Source organism: Salvia hispanica, chromosome 1, assembly GCF_023119035.1.
Source record: "Salvia hispanica cultivar TCC Black 2014 chromosome 1, UniMelb_Shisp_WGS_1.0, whole genome shotgun sequence".
NCBI classification, from domain to species: Eukaryota; Viridiplantae; Streptophyta; class Magnoliopsida; order Lamiales; family Lamiaceae; genus Salvia; species Salvia hispanica.
Window position 1 is genome coordinate 26,731,376 of NC_062965.1, and position 27,501 is coordinate 26,758,876.

General features: G+C 35.6%; 4 protein-coding genes across 6 annotated transcripts; 2 read left to right on the forward strand and 2 right to left on the reverse strand.

Moving 5' to 3' along the window:
• The first annotated feature begins 1,867 nt into the window (after positions 1-1,867).
• LOC125201459 (indole-3-glycerol phosphate synthase, chloroplastic-like) lies at positions 1,868-5,516 on the forward strand. Its single transcript, XM_048099584.1, has 10 exons — positions 1,868-2,227; positions 2,928-3,188; positions 3,282-3,458; positions 3,722-3,796; positions 3,887-3,931; positions 4,021-4,185; positions 4,347-4,425; positions 4,535-4,617; positions 4,706-4,774; positions 5,246-5,516. The coding sequence occupies exons 1-10, from the start codon at positions 2,036-2,038 to the stop codon at positions 5,327-5,329; spliced, it is 1,230 nt and encodes a 409-aa protein (XP_047955541.1). The 5' UTR covers positions 1,868-2,035; the 3' UTR covers positions 5,330-5,516.
• Positions 5,517-5,783: 267 nt separating this feature from the next.
• On the reverse strand, positions 5,784-9,493 carry LOC125201471 (probable galactinol--sucrose galactosyltransferase 2). Of its 2 annotated transcripts, none has more exons than XM_048099594.1 (13): positions 9,364-9,493; positions 8,996-9,224; positions 8,641-8,903; positions 8,465-8,555; positions 8,331-8,379; positions 8,153-8,244; positions 7,957-8,064; positions 7,750-7,869; positions 7,119-7,671; positions 6,967-7,034; positions 6,536-6,885; positions 6,352-6,440; positions 5,784-6,247 (listed from the first exon to the last, which is right to left on the reverse strand). In XM_048099594.1, exons 2-13 carry the CDS (start codon positions 9,172-9,174, stop codon positions 5,981-5,983), a joined length of 2,229 nt encoding a protein of 742 aa, XP_047955551.1. In that variant the 5' UTR covers positions 9,175-9,224; positions 9,364-9,493; the 3' UTR covers positions 5,784-5,980. The 2 variants fall into 2 exon arrangements, with proteins under 2 accessions (XP_047955551.1, XP_047955550.1); XM_048099593.1 differs by having other exon boundaries at positions 5,784-6,250.
• Positions 9,494-13,248: 3,755 nt separating this feature from the next.
• On the forward strand, positions 13,249-17,113 carry LOC125202418 (phosphomethylpyrimidine synthase, chloroplastic-like). 2 transcript variants are annotated; one of them, XR_007173099.1, is made up of 7 exons: positions 13,249-13,405; positions 14,133-14,459; positions 14,527-14,654; positions 14,876-15,702; positions 15,790-16,472; positions 16,574-16,678; positions 16,823-17,113. XR_007173099.1 is itself a non-coding variant. In XM_048100815.1 (6 exons), the coding sequence occupies exons 2-5, from the start codon at positions 14,149-14,151 to the stop codon at positions 16,468-16,470; spliced, it is 1,947 nt and encodes a 648-aa protein (XP_047956772.1). In that variant the 5' UTR covers positions 13,249-13,405; positions 14,133-14,148; the 3' UTR covers positions 16,471-16,472; positions 16,574-16,754. The 2 variants fall into 2 exon arrangements, 1 of the variants encoding a protein (XP_047956772.1); XM_048100815.1 differs by lacking the exon at positions 16,823-17,113 and having other exon boundaries at positions 16,574-16,754.
• Positions 17,114-17,192: 79 nt separating this feature from the next.
• On the reverse strand, positions 17,193-21,310 carry LOC125202411 (probable galactinol--sucrose galactosyltransferase 2). The gene is made up of 14 exons (XM_048100804.1): positions 20,850-21,310; positions 20,178-20,446; positions 19,981-20,071; positions 19,848-19,896; positions 19,670-19,761; positions 19,463-19,570; positions 19,276-19,395; positions 18,784-19,194; positions 18,563-18,704; positions 18,402-18,469; positions 18,191-18,325; positions 17,903-18,117; positions 17,715-17,803; positions 17,193-17,634 (listed from the first exon to the last, which is right to left on the reverse strand). The coding sequence occupies exons 1-14, from the start codon at positions 21,293-21,295 to the stop codon at positions 17,359-17,361; spliced, it is 2,511 nt and encodes an 836-aa protein (XP_047956761.1). The 5' UTR covers positions 21,296-21,310; the 3' UTR covers positions 17,193-17,358.
• Between the last annotated feature and the right edge of the window lie 6,191 nt (positions 21,311-27,501).

A 27,501-nucleotide genomic window follows, 5' to 3' on the forward strand; every position in this document is an offset into this window, starting at 1 on the left:
TATATGAGAATAAAAAATCTATACAAATCAACATTGAAGCATAATAAATTTGAAACAAATTACATAATATAATGTTTAAACATTAAGTCATGTAGTAGGAAGATAAAAATCTATCACAATAAAGAAGATAATTACTCATCATTTTTTAAAATTTCTTTATACACTATAACTTTAAAATTAAAATCAATTTCATCATTATCATCCAAAATTTACAAATATTTAAATTTATATCCAAAACTTATAATATTTAAAATTAAGGCTAAAAACCTTCCATTTACTCCACTTAATCACATATTTAATGGCCTTTAATTTATATATATTTAATTTAATATAATCTTTTAGACTAAATGTCATAAATTTCTCCAAAACTCCCCTTTTATATATTCTGTCTATAGATTATATATTTTTAATTTAACACTTAATCACATTTGAATGGTAGTATTATTTTGATGGTAGGAAGCATATTATTTAGTATACGTGGAAGCATTCACAAAGAAAGTATTAAAAGAAACAAAATCCAAACAAAATCCATTTATATGCTAAAATATTGGAGTATATATTTTAATTCACACGTTTTGCTAACCTCACGATCAAGCACATTTAAATTATATATTTTTAATTCATTTAAATACTTATTTTAAATGGGCATTTTCTTAAATATCTCCAAAACTCTCCTTTTATATATTGGATAGATAGATTAAAGATGATCTGACATAAAATATTTTTGAATAGATAATTAAAACTTATATTGAGAAATGCAGTGGAACATAATTTTTGCGAGCATTACGACTTATTTTATATCAATAATAGTTTTTAATTCTTAATACATAAAAAATGATTAGAAGTAGAATCTATTACTATTAGCGTTCTACGTAATCTCGTGGGCCGCAGCCCACAAGTGACATGACAATGATCAGCATAACTAATCCAATTAACACATACTCCTACTCATTAATATTTCATTCTATCTCTAAAAAATATAAACTAATTTTCTATTTTAATTAGTCTATTTTTGAAAAATATAAATTTTCAAATTTTAAAATAATTAAACAGTACATTACACCTACACATCCTTTAGTTACAACTTATACCATTATACTTCTCTACTTTTACTTTTTATTCCTCTCTTAATTTATCAATTATGGAGTATATTAAAATTCATGCCGAACCTAATATTGCAGGAATACTTTTTTAGGGACGGAGGGATTAGTATCTTAAACATTAAATTTTCTTTGTATTTACTGTGCACACGTCAAGTGCACGTGAAAAAAAAATCAAAATTAGATTTATTCTTTTATTTATTTTTTGAATTTATTCAGAAAGTAGATAAAACAATCTTTAATTTATGCTATGTAAAAATAATAATAGAAATTAATATTTTTTGGATACTAGAATTGAATTAAATTAATTAAATGAATAGAATAAAAAAGCTAGTAATACCGACGTGGATCAAATTCTTTATGAATTATGCGATTGCGGAGTAACATTTATCTCTCACACATTAATTTTGAAGACTTTGAGAATGTAATACAACCAAAAGTTTACTAAAAAAAAGTACTCCCTCCGTCCCGCTTTAGCAGTCCTATTGACTTTTCTACCCTCTTTTTATAATAAATAATAAAAAATAGTTAAAGTGGAGAAATGGTAAAATAAGAGAGACAATAATGTAGATAAGACTTTTCTCTATATATATTATTCTCTCTTTTAATTTACCATTTCTCCTCTTTAACTATTTTTTATCATTTTTATAAAAAGAGGACAGAAAAGTCAATGAGACACGGGACGGAGGGAGTAAATTATTTGCCATAAAATTCGACTATTTCAAATTTGGGACATCTTCATTTATTACAATTTGCATATACAAGAATTTAGTCCCCACATTTGTCACCGGATTAAAATTCCCAAAGGCAAAAGATCCTTCACACCAAACATCCTTCACAACTGAAAATCTCCGCTAGAACTCGATTTTGCTTCAATTTTCTGAACGTAGATAGATATATACAATACATCTCTTATTCACCTACAACATCCATCCATGGAGAGCTTGAATTTGATTTCCTTGCGAGCAACTTCGCCTACTCCAAGAGCAACGGCTGGCTTCTCTTTTCGGCAATCACTCAATCCCATTCCCAAAAATTCTTCAATTTTCAGGCTTATGCCGCAGGCCCACAAGAATAATCAGTCATTTTTGGGGAAAATTTCATTTCCCGCCATTAAATCTCAACAGGTGGGCAGATTAACTTAACATTTTAGTTTGTGTGGAGGAGTGAGCCTTAATTTGGTGGATTTTCCCAAGTTTTTGTTGTTTTGTAGTGTTTCATTTGTATAAAGCTGCTATCTTGCTGTTGGGATTTTACTAAGTTTTGATGTATATAATGTTTAATTTGTTTAAAGTTGCAATCTTTCTGATGGGATTTGGGGTTAAGTAATAGTGGCTATGCTGTTTGAATGTGGAAGATATAACAAGAGGTTTGAAGAATTGCAGATTAATCCCTTTTGCTTTTCTTAAATATCTAAGGGTTTTGAGCTTGATATGTGAAGCTATGTGGATCATAATTTATAATGGGGTGCTTGATTGGTACATGTCTTGTTTACTTTTGAAGATCAGCTTATATAGATAAATATTGTATAGGGGTTAATCATGGTATACTAAAACAGGTTGGAACTTTGGGATATCTCAAGGCCCTTGATAATTTCTAGCTAAATCTTGCTCGATTTATATCCTATTGTAACTGATGACCGGAATGACACTCAATCATGGAAAGTGAATAGATTTGTGTTGTTATTTCTAGATTGAAAAATAGAGAAATGGTTGCAACTTTAAGTACTACTACTATATGAACATATTGAGATATGGACTAAAATTGGATATGATAGTGATTGTAGTTTTGTTGGATTGATTGAGCGTTCATCTCTTGTATATGTAGTTCGAGGTGAAAGATGGCTCGTCAACTGCATCCGAAACTAGCGCTCCTGAAGTAGATGCTCTCAAAACAAAAGAGTGGGAGGTTGGGATGTACCAAGACGAAGTTGCTGCGAGTCAAGGTATTAAAATTAGGAGGCGGCCATCATCTGGACCTCCGCAACATTATGTTGGTCCTTTCGAGTTTCGCTTGCAGAATGAAGGAAACACTCCCCGCAATATTCTTGAAGAGATCGTGTGGAATAAGGACGTTGAAGTCACTCAGGTGTTTTTCTGATATTTGCTAAGTAGCTTTGTACAGGGGCTTGTATTTGTGTATTGTGATTTATGTAAATGTGTTGTTGGATTTAAATGGTAGATGAAAGAGAAGAAGCCGTATGCGGTGCTGAAGAAACTGCTGGATAAAGCACCACCAGCTAGAGATTTTATTGGAGCTCTGAAAGCGGCGAATGCAAGGACTGGTTTTCCTGGCTTAATTGCTGAAGTGAAGAAGGCTTCTCCGAGCAGAGGAATTCTGAGAGAGAATTTCGATCCTGTAAGTCTACATATATATTCTTCATCATCCATGTGGGTGCTCTAAATTATTGGTCGTGTCAGCATTGATAAAATATCGCATCTATACCCCATCCGACATTGTGAAATGACGTAACAAATTATAACTGTTTAGGCTTTCTTTACTTCTAATTTATTTATTTCCCATATCAACAAAGCATCCAAGAGACAATAGTGGAATTTCTTTCTTTATTCAAGGGAAATATAGTAAAATGGCGAACATGTGTCTTTTGGATGGCTTTACAGGTTCAGATTGCTAAAGCCTATGAAAAAGGTGGAGCAGCTTGCCTTAGTGTTTTGACCGACGCGAAGTACTTCCAAGTATGAGTTTATACATTTTACTTTTTCTCAACTTTGATACACCTTACGTATGTGGTTGGCTAATTGGAGGGTTTTTTTCTCACAATTAAGGGAGGCTTTGAGAATTTAGAGCTCATTCGGAATTCTGGAGTACAGGTTTGTGATCTTCTATCGGTATCTCAATATGTTTAGTTTAATGCTTCTTTTGGTAATATGTTAACCGACTTCTGCAAACTCGAACCCAGTGCCCTCTGTTGTGTAAAGAATTTGTGATAGATGCATGGCAAATCTACTATGCTCGGGTAAAAGGTGCAGACGCAATTCTTCTGATTGCTGCAGTCTTGCCTGATCTGGATCTCAAGTACATGACTAAGATTTGCAAACTGTTCGGGATGACAGCATTGGTTGAGGTTTGACCTTTTCATTTTTTTCCACGAGCTATTTCATGTACTAAGATGCTTTTATGAATCACGAACTCTGATTTTATGATCGTCTATTTAGGGCAATTTATTTATTCAGTAATTTGGTACTAATGTGTACTCACTCACCCAGTCGATCTTCCAACTTCTAGGTACACGATGAGAGAGAGTTCGATCGTGTCTTAGCGATTGAGGGGATCGAACTTATTGGCATTAATAATCGTAACCTAGGTATATATTTGCATCTCTAATATACGAGTTTCAACTATCAACAGCAAAACGGTGCAAAGATACATATTTATACATGCATAATGAGAATGATCATTATTTCCACATTTAGAAACATTTGAGCTTGACATCGCCAATACCAAAAAGCTTCTTGAAGGCGAGCGGGGACAAAAGATAATCGAGAAAGGAATTACGGTAAGCAGTCCTTCAAGTAGCTTAAAAATCTTTCTATTCTCCTTATTTTACGTTTGCTCATATCGGTACTATTTAATGAAATTCTCAGGTTGTTGGAGAGTCTGGACTTTTCACACCTGCAGATATTGCTTATGTCCAAGAAGCCGGTGTTAAAGCAGTAAGTAGTAACAGCTATTCATCAATGCACCTATATTCAAATCTTTTGCTTGGAAAATGAAAATGCTCATTTATTCATCCTGTCATACTGAAATTACATTAGTACTATCTATTTGACCACCAAAAAATGATAAAGTTCTATGGTTAAATAATGCTAATACAGTTTATGTTAAACATTCACCGTTTTTCAGTTTGTAGTCTCAGCTTCGACTTATTCTTTGTACGTGCTAAACTTTGAGAATTTTCTTAATTGAGGCTACAAATAATCTATAATTGACCATGAGTTCTTTAAAAAATAGGGAAGTGGCAAAACCAACTGCCACAAGATGGGAGTTGGAGTCTCTTCTGTGTCTTTATGGCCGCTATATATGTTCTTGAGCACCAAAAGTTGTTGATCGGCTCATTTTCAACCCTAGTAACCACTGTACATTGTGTATCTGAGCACTCATGCGTCGTCTTGTGGTTTTAACAGGTGCTGGTGGGCGAGTCGCTTGTTAAGCAGGAAGATCCTACTGCTGGAATAGCTCAACTTTTTGGTAAAGATATTTCTCTGTGATGTTCATTGACATCCACTTTTTCGGCGTGGCATGGCGACTACTCTTGGCAGCGTTGTCTGATTATTTTCGTCGAAACTGTAGTAAAAGATGGAACAGATAGTGGCAAGTTTGCTGCACAACAGTTCTGTAGTTGCATGGAACACATTTTTATCTATATTTAATAAGAGATTTCCCTTTTCTTGTCAATTCTTTTTTGGAAATTTTCTACTATATGTTTGCGGCTGTGTTTTACATATGCGATTTTTCATTTTTGCTTCAACATTATCATAGATAATATTAATATATAGTGTATTTTGACAGATACTATACATTAGAAAATGGTCATGATGAAATGAATTGGCCAAATCCAGTTCATATTTGATTTTTGGTTTAGACTTTACTAATAATATATTGAGTTTCATAACTGAGTATATGGAGTACTTTTACTTGATTTTGTGAATAGTAAGCATATAATAATAGATAAAATCCATCTTCCATTATTGAATTAACCACGAGCTTTACAAAAAAAGAATGAAAGAAATAACAGAAAACAATGACAAAAAAGCTTGATATAATTTCCCTCTTCTTTTTGATCCTCATGATGAAAAAATTTGAATAATTTTCTTCTGTGAAAAATCCTACATTTTTGCTCTTGGAAAATCTGGAATAATTCAGTAGGCAATCTCAATCTCTTTGAAGCTGCTGTCACTTTGAAGATCTACTGTGAGCAATCCACTGTCTGAACTGTATGTAAACTCCTCATCTTTCTTCTCCACCTTACAGAAACGCGGTTTCTTACTCGAATATGCTCCAAACAATCCTCTCCCTCTTGCCTTGATTGTCACAGTTTCACCGAATGTACAATCCTCGACTGCTCCACCAGAGTTGTACATGTTAATCAGACCAATAGGTGCAAATTGGATTTCCTCATTCAACATCTGCTGATCACATCACAAAAAGTAGTCCATGTTAGTTATCAAGAATGCCTACAACATATACAAGAATCGATTTTTTATTTTATTTTTGCAAGAACAGTGCTTACTTTTATTGGGGAAATGGTGAAGATTTCACACTCTAACACTCCCAGTGACACTCTAACAGCTCTGTTTTTAGGCACTCTTGAAAGGGTTCCTGCAGCATTCGAAAATGAAGAAGAAGTTTGATCAAGAACGAATTTTTATTGCATTTGTGTTTTGAGCTGTTTCTGTGATGAAGCTTTGCTAAACCTGAATTGAAGGCATATACAGCGCAGTCCTCAGTCCACGTTTCGCCTGCAATGTCTTCGAGGTATTCCACATCAAGGGGGCTAAAACGGCCTGGGATGGGGCCGGTGTTTTGAGTGGATTCGGGTGCTTGTTTCATAGGCCAAGTTCCAGCTCCTTGGCAGTTGAAAACTCCAACAACTCCGGTTATCTTGTTCAAGTTCCATATCTTGAGCAAGCTCTTTCCATCCATGACTGGATCAACAAACAGGCAGTCACGTGTAGGCCTTCCAGCATATCTAGCCCTCAAGATGGATCCATCGTGCAGCACGAGTTTTTTGAGTATCTCGAAGTCGTGTTTTCCTGGCTTGTCGCTGCAAGAATGTAGTCAGTTGAGTTAATCACAGTAATGAAAACGAAGGTTTTAGTATGATTCGAGTAATAAATGTTTGTACCTCACATAGACTGGACATCCTCCTATTGCTCTTGCTGCACCATGGAACTCTGCAGTGCTGTGATTGCTCTGCAGAATTTATAAATTATTTAGCATCGGATCACATCAAACGTTGTACGAATCAAACAAAGCGTGTAAATTGAAGGTGCTTACGTGGAACATGTCCCAATCTGGCACAACAACTTCACCTAGAAGAAGGCTGTTGAAAGACACAGATGCAATGTGCAGTGTCTGAAATGTGGGCTCATTAGGCATGAAATCCTCGGACGCTCTAGCAGTCGCGCTCTTCTTTGAGCTGAAAATCGAGTCTGAGTTGTGACACATGCAGCAGATCAAGTTGTTGTCAGTGAAGTTCTTCTCAATGGACTCATCAAGAGCTTCATGATACTGTTTGGTGATGGAGACTCTGCCACCGTGTCCGGCTCCCAGAGTCTCGATCAGGTTCTGCACGTCGACCTTGACACCATCCACACCACTGCTGGCAAGATAGCTGTGCATATCGTTGTAGAAATCGAAGGCCTTTTCAGGATCAACCACTCCAACTCCATACTTTTCCAGGCTGTCCATGGCTATGTCTGTGATGTTCCCGACGTTCCCTGGTGACTGCACCGGGTATTGCAGCTTCGGGTTGTACTTCTTGAGCGCCTCCGATGCTGGCTGCACTCCGCCCCAGTAGCCGGCTAGAGCGTGCCACATGTAGACATACCTGCAATATAAGTAAAATTTATTAGCCTTTTTTCATCAGAGAAGAAACTTAAGCTTTTTTTATTATCAAGAATCTTACTTTAAGCCATAGTTCTCCTTGATTTGATGAATCAATTCTTTGAGATTTGTTGCTGTACCATCTGATTCTGAGATCTTGAACTTGCTATTTTCCTTGATATCAGTTAATCTGGTAGCAAATCTGTAACCAAAAACCATGAAAAAATTATGAATATAATGATCAAATTGTTGAAAAGATTGATTCTTGCTAAATGATGCAAAGCCTTACTGTGTTCCTTCAATGATTGGCTCTCCTTCCTTCTTGAATTCGTTCTCGGTTTCTTGCCACCCGTCGTCTATGATCAGATACTTCGGAGAAATGCCACCCTCTTTGAAGCTTCATGAATCAAGAATTTCATACAAATTCAGAAAAAAGATTCGATTTTTGCTTATTCGATAAAAGATTTTTCGGTTTTTTGTCATACCTTTGTAGACCATCTTTGATTCCATTTGGAGTAACATCAGTGTAGAAAGCATCCCACGTGCACCATCCAAACCAGTCTATGTGAGCAGGAGACTGTTCAAAGCAAACAAACATATTCAAAATTCAAGAAAATTTCACACATTTAGTGTGTGTTTTGGTGATCATGGATCTATTGTTACCTTCTTGTTATCCAGGTGACTAAATGTGCCCTTGTGCTTTGCCAATATCCTAAACAAGCAAAAACAAATTCAATGATCAAAATCTGACTATTGAAGCATAATGTTTCTTGATTCAAATATGTAACATAACATACTTGATTGAATCCTTGAGTAGCTCAAAAGGGTTGTCACCCGAATTGATAAAAACGCCTTCCAACGCTTGTGAAATTTGCACATTAGGATCACCTGAACACGAACAGAAACACGAGCTCAGTTTCAAGAAACCAAAAAAAGAGGCCTAACCAGAGCTTCTGAGGTGAATTCAGCTTACCACTTTCACAGCAGAAGTGGAGCTCGTTCGCTTTAGTCCCTTGCAGCGTTGTCCTGAACGCTCCATCCAGCACGGGCAGCACGAGCACGTAGAACTTGTTCCCACTCGTTTCGCTCTCCTCTTGAAGCAAATCCAGAGCAGATTCCTCCTCAGCTTCCAACAGAAGCATCTGAGTCTCCATAGGGATCTCACTAGCTGACCTCCCAACACGCGGGATCATCCACCAGATCTTCGCGATGAAAAGGCACATGAATCTGTAGTTTCTGTCAATGGTTTGTGAAGCGAAATGTTAGAACTGAAAATAACAGAAATAACAGAAAATAACAGAAATAACAGAAAATGTGAAATAACTCACTCAAGAGTTCCAAGATTGAAGACATGGTGAGAGCTCGGGCTAGGCGAAGTGGCGCCAACGAAGGCTGACCCCGAGCTCGATGGAGTGATGACAACGTTGTCTGGAACTCCGGTTAAGACAACCTTGCCACGAACCATTAGGCAGCCATTCTTGATCACTGGCACAGCTGTGATTGTCATTTTTTCCTTTGCTTTATTACAGTTTTCGGAGGCGTTTTTCGGGTTCTAAACTGCAAGAATTGAACCATAACCAGACATGAACTCATGGACCATGAACCAAAATCAAGAAAAGTGGCATTGCAAGCATAACTCTGATTACATTTCAAGAAAAGCAAACTAGCAAAAGGGATAGATGATCAAGATTCTTACCAATGAAGCAATGTAGATAGATCAAGATTCTTGAAGATCTAAAATGAAAAAACAAGAATGGGAGAGAAGGAGATGAAATCAAAGGTGAGTATCTGTGATTGAAAAAATTGGGTTTAAATAGGTGAAATAGGAAAGGGGGCAGCAGCCCACAATAAGAGTTTATTTAAGATTAAAGATTGGTCAAAAATATTGGTAGCTGAGAAAATTATTAAATTTAGGATGAGTACAAGTAATATTGACAAGGAGATGAGTCAGCAAACGAGTACTGTTGATATTAAATATGTGTGCAACTGTCCGCGGTTTTTGGAGGCAAGACAACTTAACCACAGCTTGAGCTTGTCTAGAAAAGGCACCAAAAGTTGAGTTTAGGCGAACGCATAAAAAAATATCGAAAATCAGTTAATTTTTTTACTAGTAACATAAATAAATCGGATAATTAATATTATTATATTCATTCTATCCACGATATGTTTATAATCGGAATACAAATTTAGTAACGAAGTTGGTCTCTTGTGTGTTTTAGTAATATTTTGTGGACCACGTAAGATAATGCAATAACATCTAATTAATTCATATCCGATCCAATTAATATATAATCAATACAATTAAGTAGATAGATTAACACCTTAAACACTTCATATAGTTGTGGCGCAATCCATACACACACAACATGATAAACGTCCCAATATTAGTAGGATACAAATTTTGATTTTGTAAACACTAAAATAGGCTCAATATATTGAAAATGGTCTGGCATCAATCTAAATAAAATTTGATATGAATTATTCAGCCCTAGATCCAATTAGAGAATATAATGAATCTCGATTGTGATACTAAAAGATTTTTTCTTGTAATCGATCTATGATACGCCATGTGGTATCATGGCCATCTTAGGTCATTGAAAAATGAAATTATTGAAATGACATGTAATGTTAGATGAATCCAACTAAATAATTCAATAAAAATTTAATTGAGTGGTGTGTGATGTTTTCAAATTTAAACTTAAATTCGTTGTATGAGAATAAACAAAATGATTGACCATATGGTATGGTATCAACCTGGTGCATGTGACCATTGTTTTTGTTTGTTTATTGGATTTGGCTCTATTGTCCATATATTATTTTTATGTAGCAATAAAATAATTTATGTGGTCAGCAACCTGACCTGAATAATACTAGTAATTAATAAGTAGGGTTGGCCTAAGAGTCATTGGTATTTCCAGTTACTCCACATACTATAGTTGATAACTTGATATGTGAAAAAATAATACTAGTAAAACAATTGATTGAATTTAAATTTAAAAAAGTGAATAGTTATGAAAGCGATTCAATTTACTAACTAAAGCACACAACAGACCATCACACGTTAAAGATTATGGTATATTAGTTGGCAAATAGCTATAAATGAGCTAAAACAGCTACAAAAAGTGTGCATCAAATTAACAGCTTTACACTTTTGAAAAAAATACATATGCATCAATGAGGAAATGAACAATTATTTGAATAGTGAGGCTACATGTATAAGTATAATCAATGACGACGGTATCCGATCCTATAATTTTTTTTTAATAGAATCCACCGTTAATATAACTTCGCATTTTTAGTATTTTATTTCACAAATTGATAACATTAAATTTGAAAATTGAAAATTAGCTTGTTAATTTTTCTTATCTCGATTAAATATTAATTTTACAAATCACATAAAAAAATGTATGCGCTGATGATGCTGCTAATATGGTAATATTCTCATCTAATTTTAACTCAAATTTAAATTGATTTTGAATTAATCACATGCTACTCTAGTCTAAAATAGCAACTATAAGTCTGTAATGTCGACAGATTTGATTACCTCGAATATTATGTGAATATATGTACTTAGTAGAAATGGATTTGATTCCAGAGTATTAAAAAATGATATTTACTTGAAATATCTAAACAAGTTGAACTCATAGTATTTTGTTGCCCAACTTTGACTACCCCACGTTTTAAAATAAATAAAAAATTTTGCAAGTTGTAATAGAAATAACCGCGTAGGATCCGTTTTTTGAGTCTACGGTTCAGGTTCCATTTTATATTAAAAACTATTATTAAATTATTCAAGCTGTCGGCACTTCAACTTTAGAATTACTTACTTACAAATTTAGGCACTTATTTATGTTAAAAATCAAGTAAAAATTTCCCAAAATTAAAATTTCGCGTAAAAATTGAATCATTGAGATTTATGGAAAGATAATTTCTGGAATCGTTGGGATTCTAATTATATGTAATGAAGGATCTCAAAGATCAATCTTTCTTTTAATGGTTGAATTTCTTTTTGATTGATTAATGTGATTTGATTTCATATTAAGTAAGAACTTAATAAATGTTTGATCATGATTTTATTAAGTATAAAACTCTATTTATTTAATACTTCCTATATCAAACTAAATTATTTGTTTGAGAATACAATTTTAAAAATAGATACTCCCATGTGAAACCCTATTTGCATGATAACAAAATGACAAAGCTTACGTTATTTGTTGGCTAAAGACTAAAGTGGACTTGTAAGGAAAATCAGCTACTTGGGTCCACCAATTGAACTAAAACTACAAACTACCTAATTATTGAGTTGGGCCTAGGATATTTATTATTGAAGCCCAATTGTTTTTAGATATTTTAGTTTAATCATAACGTTAAATGGTTGTTCTCCTACCACGTGTCACCTTCAGAAATTTCCCGACAAAGTTTGGGCAGCAGACATATAAATAGTGATTCATGTAGAACTTAAATTTATATACTACTCCCTTCGTTCCATAATAATTAAAGCGGTTCTATTCGATATAGAGATTAAAAAAAATGTATTAAGTGAGTTAAGTAAATGGAGAATAAAGTGAAAAATGAAAAAAAATAGATAAATGAAGAGAGAGGAAAGTAAGAGAGAGTAAAGTAGGTGTGTAAAAATGTCTTGATTTTTACTCCTTCCGTTTCGCCATAGTTAAGGCGAAACTTTCCAGCATGGAATTTTAGAAATGAATATTGGGTGTGTTAAATAAATAGATAAAAAAATAAGAGAGAGAAAAAGATAGAGAGAATAAAGTATAAAATGAATAAAGTAAGAGAGAGTAAAGTAAGAGAGAGAAAAAAGTTATCATATACTCCCTCCGTCCCACAAAGATTGTCCCATTTTTCCATTTCCGTTCGTCCCACAAAGTTTGTCTCATTTCACTTTTACCATTTTTGGTAGTGGACCTCATATTCCACCAACTCATTCCTACTCACATTTTATTATAAAACTAATACTCTAAAAGTAGGACCCACATCCCACCAACTTTTTCAATTCACTTTTCATTACATTTCTTAAAACCCGTGCCGGGTCAAAGTGGGACTATCTTTGTCGGACGGAGGAAGTTAGGAAATGACTTAACTATGAAGAAACTTCCCGAAATGGTAAAATGACTCAACTAGAGTGAAACGGATGTAGTACTAAAAAGGGAAATGACTCTATTACTATGAAACATACGAAAATGACAAAATGACTCTATTATTATGAAATGGATGGAATACTAATATTTTTTTATTTTACATTTTTAATATGAAATGATTCACTATATATTTAATTAATATATATTTTTATTTATAATTTATTTTTTTACTAAAGGCGGTCTTTCAATTGAAAAATGGGTATAATTCTCTTTTGTATTAATTGGTATACTATGTCTCTACAGTTTCGAAGTGCGTCAGTGCGTATTGTTAAAAACTCAAAATCCGAAAGAGACAAAAGTTGAGGGAGTAAATTATGAAGAGAGAAATACATAAAGGGTGTAACTGCAATTAATCTTGGTCCCTTTTGTCGCAGTGTGGGAGATATTTCGTTACAACCAAAAAGGTTACTAACTCAAACCAGAGAGCTTCCTACTTTATAGTGACTACTCAGTCTTCACTCTTCACCTCATCGATTCCATCTCATTTATAAATTGTAACATACCCACAAATTTTAATCAGCCTTTCATTTTTCTCTCTTTCACTCACAAAATATCTCTTCAGATAAGATCTCATCAGTTGAGGTACAGCCTTTTTCTTTTTTTATTTTTATTTTATTTGATTTATGATTTTGATCATCTTTTGCATGCTCACTGTTTGAGGAAATTCAGGTTTTGAGAGAGTCCATTTTTTTAATTTCATGAAAAATCAGATGTTTTAGTATGTTTGTGAGTAAATGTGTATGCTTTGGTTTATGTTTTGAGTGTTTTTTTTGTATTGCATGGTTCAACTTCACAAATTTGATAATGGTTTATTCACATAATCTTTGTGTGGTTGTGATTGTGCTTGATTGAAATAGTTTTCTTGTGTAATTACTTTGCATATTGATGGAGACTTCAAATTCTGATGGTTGTATTGACAATTTTATTTGTTTAATTTGAGTGCCATCTGCTTTACATAATTTTTTTTGGAATGTTGTGATGATGATGGTGATGACACTGCATTGTTTGATAGATTCAATCTATGAATAGGAGCTTTTACTTCTACAAATTATTGTTTTCTTGAAAACTTCTTTAGTTCATATATTAACCTCAAGATCACATTTTTGTTTAATTAATTCTGAGAAAAGTATAAAATCATCTAATTTTTCTGAAGTACCTTGTTTTGCTTGTATTTTTGTTCTTACATTTGAAAAGATGATATTTTTTCCCTTCATTGATGCCTAACTATCTTCCAATTTAGTGTTTTTTGTTCATGTATTTGTGATTTAATGTGTTGCTAAATTGAAATGTATTCATATCCTTTTATTAGGATTGGTATACCAGAGATGGCATCCATGCAAACTAGCTTGGCATCAGCTGTATGCAACAACAGGAACTGCTCCTCTTCGTCGAAGTTCCTCAACAGCTCATTCCTGCACGGAACAAACACGAATGGACTGGTCGCAAGCATAAGAAGAAAGGAAGTCTCCCCTGCTTTCTTTTCAGGCCCCAAAGCTACACTAACCTTTGATCCCTCAACTACCAACCAAGAAAAGGTTAAGACGCGTAGTAGGCATACAGTTGATCCGAATGCCCCTGACTTCCTCCCACTTCCATCGTTCGAGGAATGCTTCCCTAAAAGCACCAAAGAACACACGTGCGTGGCTTTTCTATAACATAGTCCCTAATTTTGATATTGCTCATATGCTAAGATGTTGTTTCAGGGAAGTCATCCACGAGCAGTCAGGGACCGTGCTGCACGTTCCCTTTAGGCGCGTCCACCTTTCAGGCGATGAACCCCATTTCGACACCTATGACACCAGCGGTCCACAGAACATCAGCCCGCGAATTGGTATATTCTTATCCGCATTCTTTATTCGTTGTTGTTGTTTCTCTTCTGATGTGGAGTATTTTGTTGGTGAATGTTGAAGCTATTAGTATTCTTTTCTACATTAAGATTTCATATAATAGCTCTAAATTTGAGTCCAAATTTATTTCAAATAGTATGTTATAAATTCCAGATAATTATTTGTTCATATATACTATCTCATTTGGTTCATATGCATTCAATAGGGCTCCCGAAGGTGAGGAAGGAGTGGATCGACCGAAGAGAAAAGCTAGGAGCACCGCGGTATACACAGATGTACTATGCTAAGCAGGGAATCATAACTGAGGAGATGGTGTTCTGCGCTGCTCGTGAGAGGCTCGACCCAGAGTTTGTCCGATCCGAGGTTGCACGTGGCCGTGCAATCATCCCCTCGAACAAGAAACACCTCGAGTTGGAGCCTATGATAGTGGGGCGCAACTTCTTGGTGAAGGTGAATGCAAACATCGGCAACTCTGCTGTTGTGAGCTCGATCGAGGAAGAAGTCCACAAGCTTCAGTGGGCGACAATGTGGGGCGCTGACACGATCATGGACCTCTCGACAGGGCGCCACATACACGAAACCCGTGAGTGGATCCTGCGCAACTCTGCTGTGCCCGTTGGCACTGTGCCTATCTACCAAGCGCTGGAGAAGGTGGACGGGATCGCTGAGAATCTCACTTGGGAAGTGTTCAGAGAGACATTGATCGAGCAGGCTGAGCAGGGTGTGGATTACTTCACCATCCATGCTGGCGTCCTGCTCCGCTACATCCCACTGACAGCTAAGCGGATGACGGGCATTGTCTCTCGTGGCGGATCCATCCACGCCAAGTGGTGCTTGGCTTATCACAGGGAGAACTTTGCATATGAACACTGGGATGATATACTAGACATCTGTAACCAGTATGACATCGCCTTGTCGATTGGTGATGGATTGAGGCCCGGATCAATTTACGACGCCAATGATTCTGCTCAGTTTGCCGAGCTCTTGACTCAAGGCGAATTGACGCGTAGAGCTTGGGAGAAGGATGTGCAGGTAGCTATTTCTTCTAATATTTTTAGCATCTTAGAACTTTATATATCGAAGCAGCACTGTTTACCAAGTCAAGACCATTGCTTTTAGGTGATGAATGAAGGGCCGGGACACATTCCGATGCACAAGATCCCAGAGAATATGCAGAAGCAATTGGAATGGTGTAACGAAGCACCATTCTACACTCTTGGCCCTTTGACAACTGATATCGCTCCCGGTTACGATCACATCACCTCAGCCATCGGAGCTGCCAACATTGGAGCCCTTGGCACCGCACTCCTCTGCTACGTGACACCAAAAGAGCATCTCGGATTGCCTAACCGCGACGATGTGAAAGCCGGAGTCATAGCGTACAAAATAGCTGCACACGCAGCTGATCTGGCGAAGCAGCACCCTCACGCTCAAGCTTGGGACGATGCGCTGAGCAAGGCGAGGTTTGAGTTTCGGTGGATGGATCAGTTTGCTTTGTCGCTGGACCCAACCACTGCCTTAGCGTTCCACGACGAAACACTCCCGGCTGATGGTGCCAAAGTTGCACACTTCTGCTCAATGTGCGGGCCTAAGTTCTGCTCGATGAAGATCACCGAGGATGTCAGGAAATACGCAGAGGAGCACGGATATGGGGACGCAGAGGAGGCCGTCCTGCACGGTATGGAAGCCATGAGTGCCGAGTTCTTAGCTGCCAAGAAAACCGTGAGCGGAGAGCAACACGGTGAGGTTGGAGGTGAAATTTACTTGCCGGTGGAGTATGTAAAATCTAAGACAGTTTAAAGGTAACAGATGTTGGATTTATATGCTCTCTTTTGATAGACAGACTAGTCTTTTGGGATGTTTTCTCGTTTGGTTAGTAACAAAGTGTCATGTATCTTACCAGGAACGAAGATTGACGTAATAAACGAGGCAGGATCTAGAGCTGGATTGTGAAGCTATGTTGCATTGTCAAGAATGATGTGGTTTGAGAAGCCTCTTGATGCATTAGGTAAGTAAACAAGTAGCTTGTGACATGAAGTGTGTTGAAGAACTGTAGAGTAATAAAGAATGGTTCTTTCTGGTGATGTTGAATGTCTGTTTTAGTCCATTGAATGATGAGAAAATGCACCGGGGGTGTCTGTGTCGGTTCCAGCCACTGCCGTTGAGGCCGGGGCTGGGACCCGATCAGGCTGAGAAAGTCCCTTTGAACCTGAACAGGATAATGCCTGCGTAGGGAGTGTGCCTTTTTTGTGTGTTTGTGTGGTTACACAGATACGAAGATCGACTACCGGGTTCGGACCACGCGCTCTCCCACCAGGTTCTTGTGTTATGTCTCGTGTTTGAACGATCATCGATCGACCCAATTAAGTGATCTACTAAGTTAATACAAATACAAGGGTCGAGCAATTATTTATAATAAGTGCAAGAAAATTGAATAATTATCTCTGGCATCATTGATTCGAAGACGATTAACCCTATTCAGAGATAAAATCCATCATTGACTTGGGCCCACTCTGATACCATATTAGAAATGAGTCACTCACCCCTTAAAAGCTTGAAAATGTAGAACAAGATTACAAGATTACATAATACAATTGTAAAATCAAACATCAAGGGCAATTCAAATATACATTCTCTTGCAACATGCTATTGCAATACTTATTTTGCCAAAAAAAAAACACTCAAAAACTAATAGTAAATGTTGATGTTCTTGATTCTGCATTCACCTTCAAGTTTAACTATCAGCAATCCGTTATCTGGATCATATTCGAACTCCACCTCATCCCTGTCGACTGTGCAACGGGTTGGTTTCTTGCTGCAGTACGCCCCAAAACGGCCACACCCGCGTGCTTCTATCCTTATGGAGGGTTCATCGTTGCTAAAACTCAAGCCCTCCGTTGCACCTCCGGAGTTGAACATATCAACCAATCCAATTGGGGAAAAATCGAGTGTGTCATTCACAGCCTGTTCATATAAAAGTTACATAGTAAGCACCAATGAAACTACATCTAAATTTTCTTGAAACAGTGAGCTTGTTTACTCACATGTATAGGTGAGATTGTGAATACTTCACATTCAAGAGTTGACAGTGTTACTTGCTGACTTCCTTCTCGCGGCAGTCGTGACAACGATCCTATTTCGTGATATCATGTTAACACGCATCGTTTAAACAAGGAGATTGGCATTTTCACAAGGCTATAAAGAGCAACGAGCAAGAAATTTGAAGGTTTACCGGTGTGGAAAGAATAGATGGCACAGTCCCCGTTCCATCTCTCGTCAGTAATTTCTTCGAGAAACTCAAGATCCCGAGGACTTACACTACCTGACAAGGATATAGGCTTAGGATCCTGTTGCTCTGCATCTCTCAACGACCAACATCCGGCTCCTTGGCAGTTGAAGACGCCAACTACTCCAGTTAACTTATTCAAGTTCCAAATTTTCAGTAAGCTGGAAAGGTGAATGTAGTTGAATTAGCCTATGGTTTCAATACAAATTCAAAAAGGAGTTTGAGTAATTTCACCTTTTTCCATCCATTACTGTATCTACAAATAAGCAATCACGGGTAGGCCGCCCAGCGTATCTACCCCTCAGTATCGAGCCATCGGGCAATACCAACTTCTTGAGTAGTTTGAAGTCGTGGTTTCCCGGTTTATCACTGTAGAATTTCCCCCTCTGTTAAGGCTCTGAGCATCACATATAACTCGTACATAGTATTTACTAACGAAGCTCACCTCACATACACCGGACATCCACCCACAGCCCTTGCTGCACCATGGAATTCTGCTGTGTAGTGATGGCTCTGAAATAGGATTGGCGCATAAATCCCAATGGACTAATCCAAATCCAAATCCAAATCCAAATTCAAATTCAAATTCATTTTTAAAACGGCTACCTGAAACATGTCCCAATCGGGAACCATGATCTCCCCGAGCAGAAGGCTGTTGAAAGCCACAGAAGCAATGTGCAACGTTTGAAATGTAGGTTCTCGTGGCATGAAATCCTCCGATGCTCGTACAGTAGCACTTCTCTTTGAGCTGCAGAACCACTGACAATAAGAAACAACCACAAAACGCGAAAACAGAGACTAGTAGGAGTCTAGCCGAGTTCCTGTACCTGTAAATGGAATCGGAGTTGAGGCTCATACAGCATATCAGGTTATTCTCTTGGAAATTTCTAGCAACGGACTCCTCGAGTGCCATTTGGTATTTTCTCGTGAGGGCGACTCGCCCACCATGGCCCGCCCCCATCGTCTCTATCAGATTCTGGATATCTACTTTTACGCCATCGACACCACTGCTAGAAAGATAGCTATGGAGATCATTATAGAAATCATAGACTTTCTCAGGATCAATGAGGCCAACTCCATATTTCTCTAAGTAGTCCATTGCTATATCACGCGTGTTTCCAACATCGCCGGGAGACTGTATTGGGTACACGAGCTTTGGGTTGTACTTCTTCATTTTCTCAGAAGACGGGAGAAGCCCTCCCCAGTAACCTACCAACGCATGCCAAACATACACATATCTGCACCATACATCGCGTTGCAGTTAGATTTTGTTAACTTTTGAGCTTAAAGGCAAGGTGACTCGATGCAAAAAAGCATACTTCAAGCCGTGATTCTCTTTGATGAACTTGACAAAGTCATGCAGATCGTGGCATGACATATCTGCACCCGACTCCATGAACTTGGAGCTTTCCTTGAGACCGGCTAATCTAATGGCGAATCTGTCATATTTAACCATAATTAGAAATTCACAAAACATGAGATTGTTCCAAAACAAGAATCACTTACTGTGTCCCTTCAGCACAAGGCTCTCCTTCCTTCTGGAACTCGTCAAATGTATCTTGCCATCCGTCGTCTATGATTATAAATTTAGGCGGGCAACCTCCTTCGAGCAAGCTGACCAGAAACGTAACCGTTACCTCTATTTCCTATTACAATAAATAGGCCAAGGAACCAAACATCCCAAGGTGATAACAATGGAGTGTATCGGTATACCTTTCAAGACCTTCTCTAATCCCACGAGGAGTAACGTCTCTATAGAAAGCATCCCAAGTACACCAACCAAACCAATCCAAATGTGTGGGTTTCTGTGAATCAAATCATATCAGATGAAACTAACACTCTTCATTACAAGCATCATATATAAAGGTGATTCGGGTGAACTAATTCGCACCTTTTTGTGTTCTATACGAGTGAAGGTACCTTTATGACTCTCAAGAATCCTGCATTGCGTATTCAAGCACTTATCGAGAGATTCTCAAACGACACTATCATAAACCAAAGGGTGTGAACTAAGATCAGTTTACCTTAAAGAATCGCGTATGAGCTCAAACGGGTTGCTCCCCGACTTCACAAAGATAGCCTCTGAAACATGAGTGGTCTGTACATGAGCGTCTCCTGCAAGAAACCGAGTTGACAGATTACAATGACGCATACTAAAACAAACATACTTCAGTCTCTGAAGAAGGAAGAATGCAGGTTGCTAACTAACTAACTAACTAACCACTTTCAACACAGAATTCGAGCTCATTAGCCGAGTTTCCTTGCAATGTTGCTCTAAATTGCCCTTCTAAAACAGGCAAAAACAACACATAGGAAGTGTTGTTATCAGTTGACTGTACCAAAGTACTATCATCATCTTGAACTGCAGACTCTTCCCTCACTTCCAACAACAACATCTGTGTTTCCATTCGAATATCACTAGCCGAACTCCCAAACCGAGGTATCATCCACCAAATCTTGTGCCTGAAGAGGCACATAAACCTACATTCTCTGCAAAACTCACAACCTATCAGAAAATACTCTAAAACCAATGCATACACCCAATTCCACATTTCTACTAAAATTAGTCTCTGGTAATATCTCTCCATAATAAGATGAGTCTCATGTTCTATTAACGGTGCTTCTTTATCCATTTTTTCACTTTATTTCTTTTACTTTACTAATTTTATATTAAAACTCGTGTGCACACTACCAAGATCCTTGAACAGAGATTTATTGATAAAAAAAACATCAAATTATGAAGCAAGAACAACACAAATTCCTCCTCAACATTCAATACTAACCTCAGAAAATTTATCACAATGCAAATAACTCAGCAAAACACATTCTTTCCCAGTTATATTAACCAAATTCAGATACAAGAGACCTTTTTTTCTCAAAAAAAAAAACTTACCGAAGAACACCAAGACTAAAAACATGTCTTGAGCTAGGTTCACTCGAGCTAGCACCAATAAAAGCAGCAGAAGAAGAAGACAACCCATCAATCACAGGATAAACGGCGACGTTTTGAGGGACACCCTCCAACACCACCTTCCCATTCACCAATAGGGAACCGTCTTCAACGCAAATCGGCGCCGCCGCCACCGTCATTGCAGCCTCCGCCTTCAACGCAACCCCAGCAAAAGTCTTGCAACGAGAGCTGCTTCTGTCTGAAATTCTAGTATGGAATGAAGAAAAGATCGAGACTTTGCGAGAATTGGGTGTGATGTAATGAGCAGAATTGTGATTGATGCGAGGATAATATTGGGAGCGATTTGTTTGCAACCTCTTGAAGAAAATTCTTGAATTTCTGGTGCTATATATAGCGGCAGTGGCGCTGAATGCTGTGCTAATTGACATCGGTGGGCGATGGAACTATTCTAGAGAGACTGTGTTGAACAGTTCATTGAATGTGAAACTTAAACAGTTAAACCCAAGCGGTTAAATTTCTTTTTATGCTAAGTGACAATAAAATGATGGTTATAATCTTTTTGAGGAATGTTTTGAAGTTTAAGAAATTTTAGAAATAAAAATGTCTTATGCTTGTTAACTATGATTTTACTATGTAATATTAGTAGTTGATATGAATTCGAATGAAATGGATGAACTTGTTAAATTACAAATATTGACATGAAAGTTTTTTTTTTATATTATTAATTTTGTATTAAAACCTGTGTAATCTACTAAGCATTTAGATTGATTTTAGAGATAGAGTGAGTAATCATGAATATAAAAACAGAATAGTCCAAGATCTAATCTAGCGTGATATTTTCTGATTAATGTAAAACTTAGTTAATGCAAAGTGCAAAATGCAAAAGTGATGTTATTATAGAAATTTGATTTGATGCATTTAGAAATGAACTCTTTGCAACGAGGATAATAAATAAATAAATAATATTGAAATTATATGAAGTATGTGGATGATTCTGGTCATGTGGATAATATTTGGATTAACTATTCAGACAGTTGACTATATCATGAAAACTGATGTGGCAGTGACTAGGATATAGGATTTGATCTTTGATTGTACACACACTGTTTTTTCATAGCTCCCCATTTTCAAACATATTTATTCCGCCTGTCTTTGAGAAAGTCTTAAAGGCCAACATTTCGAAAATCAGGTTAAATGTGATACTCCCTCCGTATGTTATTAGCAGTCTCATTTGTTGGTAGTACGGGTTCTAAGAAATGTTACTCCCTCCGTCTCGGCTAAGATGATACATCGCTTAGCCGGCACAAGATTTTAGGAGTTATTGATTAAAGTGTTTAATTGGAGAGAGAGAAGGTGAGTGTGAGTATTAAAGTAGAGAGATAAAGAAAGATAGATATTTTAATAGGAGTGAGAAAAAGTGGTTGAGTGTATTAATTGGAGAGAGAAAGTTACCCAAAAAGGAAATGTGTCATCTTAGTTGAGACAAACTAAAAAGGAAAACGTGTCATCTTAGTTGGGACAAACTAAAAAGGAAAACGTGTCATCTTGAGCGGGACGGAGGGAGTATCATTTATGGTAAAAGTGAACCTAGACTCCTATTCACGGAGGATTAAAATGGAAAAAATGGGACTCCTATTCACGGACGGAGGGAATAATATAATAATTCTTCCGTTCCCTCATAGTTGAAGCGAAACGTTTCAGCACGGAATTTAAGAAAGAGATGTTGAGTGTGTTAAATAAATAGATAAAAAAGTACTCCATCCGTCCACAAATAATAGATCTATTGTTTTTCGGCACGGATTTTAATGTAGAATTGGTAAAATAAGAGATAAGAGGAGAAAAATAGGTAAAGTAAGAGAGATAGGGAGAAAAAGTGAGTAAAAATATGAGAGAGGGAAGAAAAAGTGGGAAAAGTATGAGAGATAAACTTTCCATTTTTAGAAAGTGATCTATTTTTTGTGGACGTCCCAAAATGGCAAAAGTGATCTATTTTTTGTGGACGGAGGAAGTAAAAGATATAAAAAAGTAGAAATAATAAAGTTAAAGTGAATAAAGTAGAGAGAGTAAAGTAAGAAAGAGAAAAAAGTTACTATTATATATAGAATTAACTCAACTATGAGGGAACTTTTCGAAATGGAAAAATGACTCAACTATAACAGAACAGAGGGAGTACATATTTTAAAGTATTTTTAATCATATATTTCACAATAAATGAATTAATTATTTAAATTATAGTAATTGATAAAGTAAGAGATAATAAAAAAAATAGTTGAAATCGTGTAGTAAATAGAGCCGATAAATAATAAAGTAAGATAGAAAAAAAGAAAAAATATAAGTAGATACGAACTAATTATATGGAACAAGCGAAAAATCAAATTAAATCCATTTCTATGGAACCAAGGGAGGGAGTATACTACTTCAAAAAATTAAAAAGATGAACTTTTTTGTGTTTATATATGTTTTCTGTCCCTTGGCTGCAAAAAACAGGTCTTGTGATTTAAAAGTCTATCAGTTTTTTTATATTCAATTTTTTTATATTTAAAGTCTTGTCATTTCATTTTTGGTAGTGGACCTCATATTCCACCAACTCATTCATATTCACATTTTGTTATAAAACTAATACTTTAAAAGTAGGACCCACATCCCACCAATTTTTTCAACTCATTTTTCATTACATTTCTTAAAACCCGTGTCGGGTCAAAGTGGGACTATCTTTGTGGGACGGAGGGAGTAACATTTACTCTTTCCGTCCCACATAATTTGTGACACTTTGATCCGACACGGATTTTAAAAAATCTAATGGAAAGTGAGTTGAAAAAGTTGGTGGGATACTGGGATGTGAGTCCTACATTTAAAATATAAGTTTTATAATAAAATGTGGGTAGGAATGAATTAGTGGAATATGAGGTCCACTACCAAAAATGGTAAAAGTGAAATGGGTAAAATTATGTGGGACGACCCAAAATGGAATACTGGGTAAAATTATGTGGGACAGATGGAGTAGATTTTATTTTATACTCCATCCGTCACATGAAAGTTGAGTCGTATTCCCTTTTAGTCCGTCTCAACAAAGTTGAGTAATTTCCTTTTTTAATAAAAGACAAAACATCTAATCACTCTTACTTTATTCCATCATTTACCTTTCTCTCTCTTATTTTTCCTACTTTTTTCATCTATCCTATTTATTTAATATAAATTCTAAATCTTCGTGCCCAAAAATTTTGTATCAATTTTCTTGGGACGGAGGGAATAGTATTTTTTTTCACCAACTTTTCTTTATACTTCCTCCATCGTCATTAGGAGTGTCATTTTTAGGTGGCACGGATTTTTAAAATGCTAAAAACAGTGAGTGGAAAATTTTTATTGAAATATAGATCTCACTTGTAGTAATATATGTTAATTTTAAGTGAAATATGAGTGTAATAGGTTAGTGGAATGTGAAACTCTATTACTATAAAAATATATTGAGATTTCTATTTATGGATGGACTAAAATGAAAAATCAAAACTCCTATTCACGAATAAAGGTGTTATTTCTTAAAACTCGCATCGAACCAGATGAGAACTTTAAAATATGAACGTAGAAAGTAATTAATAGAGGATTTTTTTTTTCTAAAACACATATTTGAAATATAAAAAAAATGTGTATTTCATTTTTAGAAAATTATATCAACTTAATAATACAGATCTCACTATCCACTAACTCTAATTTAACTAGTATCATTCTTCTCATCTTTTTTATTTATCATACCAATTTCCTCATCTCTCTTACTATATCGATTTTATCTTAGTTCATGTGTTATATCCATTACTCATATTTTTATGGGACAGGGAAAGATTATAATTATATTAGTACTACTCCTTTCTAGAAACAACTGCTTGACTTAAATTGTTCATGGGTTGGTGGTTGTCCAATAATCTTGTTTATGTGTTTTTAAAATGAGCACGGACTTTATGCCTCGTATCTAGAATTTTCTACAACTACGCATTTTTGAGGGAGGGCACTCTTTTTTAACAACTATTTTTAAATTTATAATGGCGGTATGATTTTATAGATTGAAGCGATATAGTATAATCTCAAAGCTGTTTAAATAACATTTTTAAAATTTATTTTTGGAGATAGTGTCTCAATTAGTTAATCCACTGAAAATGGAGGAAATGGGCCTTATTGGTCTTGCTAATGAGACGCAGTAAGCACAATCCGGGATTCAATCCGAGACTCTTTAAAATTTAACAATCTACATATTTTGGATGAGTAAATGCCGATTGATAACAAAATCTAATAAATTAGAAGCATATTGTAATTTAGTGAAAAAAAGAGCCGAACCCTTTTCAAATATTCAAGTGCTGATATTCAGCCTTTTCATGAAACATATTAATCCATTGTACTATGTAACATAACATTTCTCGACTAAAAGCATTTCAATTAAGTTAGACAATAAATCCATTAATTAGTAGGTAGAAAATTTGGAACAACCAAGGATCAATTGCTGATATAAAATTGAATCCGTGAAAGGTTCTTAACTTTTGCACTTGTAACACCAATGATCCCTAACAAAAAAAAAAAAAAATAACACCAGAGGAGCTTAACGTTAAATATAATCACGAATCATGTTTTATTAACCACTTTTCGGACGAAAATGCCCAAATAGCTTGAAGGGCATTTTTGGCAATCCCTAAATATGAATTCTTTCACATTTCTGTCAGTAGCTTCTTAAGAGCATCCGCAATGGTCGGTAGGCCAGCCATTCTCTCCCCTGCCACGTCAGCAACACTAAAAAAACCACCTGCCACATCAGATTTAGGCCAGCCATAGGCCAGCCGCAATAAAAATAATTCAAAATATACTACATTTACGGAATTAAATTTACGACACATATACTGAAAAAAATCGTTAATTTTATTTAAATAAAAAAAGTACATTAACCAAAAATCAAAAAAATTACATAATAAAATAAAATCCGGGCTTCCACACACGAGCCACCGCCCCACTCTACTCCTCACTAATTTATTAAAAAATACATTAACAAATGTTAGTATGCTTTGAATCCATTATAGTTTGCCGCTAGCCGAACGGGGGTCTTAAATTTGTATTGGGTCTAGCCCGTCGTCTGTGTTCCTATTTAAAAATTACATAATTAAAAAAAATTCATAAAAAAATATTTAAAAAATACATTATATATTTTTTCAAAAAAAAAAAAAATTAAAAATTAAAAAATAGCGCTGGCCGATCGCTGGCCGATCGGCACGCCACAATGGCGGCCAGCGCATCGGCTAGCGCATCGGCCAGCGCAACGCGATCGGCTAGCCCACGCCGAAATTTTGGCCGATTTCCCGCTAGCCTACTCCAATGGTTCGGCTAGCCACGTCAATCGGCTAGCCTACCATTGCGGATGCTCTAAGTATAAGTTCAGGAGGTACTTCATACGTGATTAAAGTTTTTTCAATATTTGTACCAAAAAAAAATTCTTATGTCCCTCTATTTCTAGTTAGTGGTAACAATTTAGTACTTATATCATGTAGGAAATTCATTGAGAAACAAAAATATTGAAAAGTGAAGTTATTTATGCAATAAAATCTGAATAATACACAAAATAAAAAATATTTCACCTTTAATTAAATGATACAATAATTGTTTTATTGAAAATATTGACTTTTAAAATATTATTTCATCATATATCATCGAACTAATTTGTTACTCTAAGCCTAACTTTAAGATGATTTTATGATTGATATTTTATTGATGTAATTTTAATTTAGCTCAAACTGAAATTTTTAACATCATATGAACATTCAATCTTTAGATATAAATTTGCATAGTTTCTTCCCATTCATGATAAAATTGAAACACGAGTAATATTTTGAAAAAATTCAAGCATGTGATATTAGCTATTTAATCCTTCAAATTTTTTTATTAACAATAATTGAAATAAGACAATGTAAATTTATAAATTAATACTGCAGAATTAGGATATTTTCATAATAAATAAAATTGATCCATAAATCAATGTAAATAAAATAAATTACGGGAAATAAAAACACGGAAAAATACCAGAAAATGAGTTTTATAAATATGTTCATATTTATATTAATTAATGTTCATATTAATGCAGATAATGATAAATATGTATATTATAAAAAAATTAGAGAGTAAAAATAATGACAAAATTTTAATTACGTATGAAGTACAAAAACTTATTAGAAAATTACATAAGAAGGTACTGACAGAAATGTGGCAGAAATCACGTGTCAGCAATATAATGCATTGACAAAAATGCCCCTTTAGGGCCTAAGGGTATTGGTTCGAAAAAATATGATTCGTATTATATTTAACGTTAGACTCCTCTTGTTCTATTTTTCTTTAGAGATTACTGGTATTACAAGTGCAAAAGTTAGGGACCATGCAGTTCACTCAATAAAATTTATGTTATTAATACATAAGATATTTTATTCGAATTCAACAATCACTGTGATTCTTAGGCCGTTAATAGTTCGAATAGTTATAACAATGCAAGAGCTATTTTTTAGTATTCCTTATAAACAAATGGATTCATCCACCACTGGTCTCAGTACTTTTCCTTCCATTCCATCATCAATTCAATTTTCTGTAAAATTCAAACCACCATTATATACTA